Below are 370 nucleotides of genomic sequence, written 5' to 3'. Positions count from 1 at the left end.
CCCGGCCTGGGGTGCCCTCTGCGTCCTGCAGTGTCTTTCTACCTGGGAGGAGGAGAAGGAGGAGGAAGAGAAAGAGGAGCAGGAGGAGGAGAGGAGAGAAAGAGGAGGACCTCTTGTCCGGGCTGGGAGGTGGAGCAGCGGCCGCCGCCGCCGCCGCCGCCGGAAAGGGAGAGGCAGGAGAGATCGAGACTTGGAAACCCCAAAGTGCCCGCGACCCTGCACGGCAGGCTCCCTTCCAGCTTCATGGGCAAAGTGTGGAAACAGCAGATGTACCCTCAGTACGCCACCTACTACTACCCCCAGTATCTCCAGGCGAAGGTAAAGGAGCGCCGGGGTGGGGGTGCCGGGGGCGGGGGGCTCGGGCCCGGGA

General features: G+C 65.7%; 1 protein-coding gene across 6 annotated transcripts in view; it reads left to right on the top strand.

Moving 5' to 3' along the window:
* Positions 1 to 6: 6 nt before the first annotated feature.
* Positions 7 to 370, top strand: part of RBMS1 (RNA binding motif, single stranded interacting protein 1) — a 222,449-nt gene continuing 222,085 nt past the window's right edge. For all 6 annotated transcript variants that reach the window (XM_014534114.1, XM_005859359.2, XM_005859361.2 and 3 more), the window contains exon 1: positions 7 to 318. In XM_014534114.1, coding sequence (XP_014389600.1) covers positions 244 to 318 — 75 coding nt within the window. In that variant the 5' untranslated portion in view covers positions 7 to 243. The remainder of the gene's footprint in view (positions 319 to 370) is intronic.

This window comes from Myotis brandtii, unplaced genomic scaffold (genome assembly GCF_000412655.1).
Source record: "Myotis brandtii unplaced genomic scaffold, ASM41265v1 scaffold125, whole genome shotgun sequence".
Classification (NCBI taxonomy): domain Eukaryota; kingdom Metazoa; phylum Chordata; class Mammalia; order Chiroptera; family Vespertilionidae; genus Myotis; species Myotis brandtii.
The sequence above is the reverse complement of the archived record's forward strand: the minus strand, read 5'-3'. Positions and strand labels throughout refer to the sequence as shown.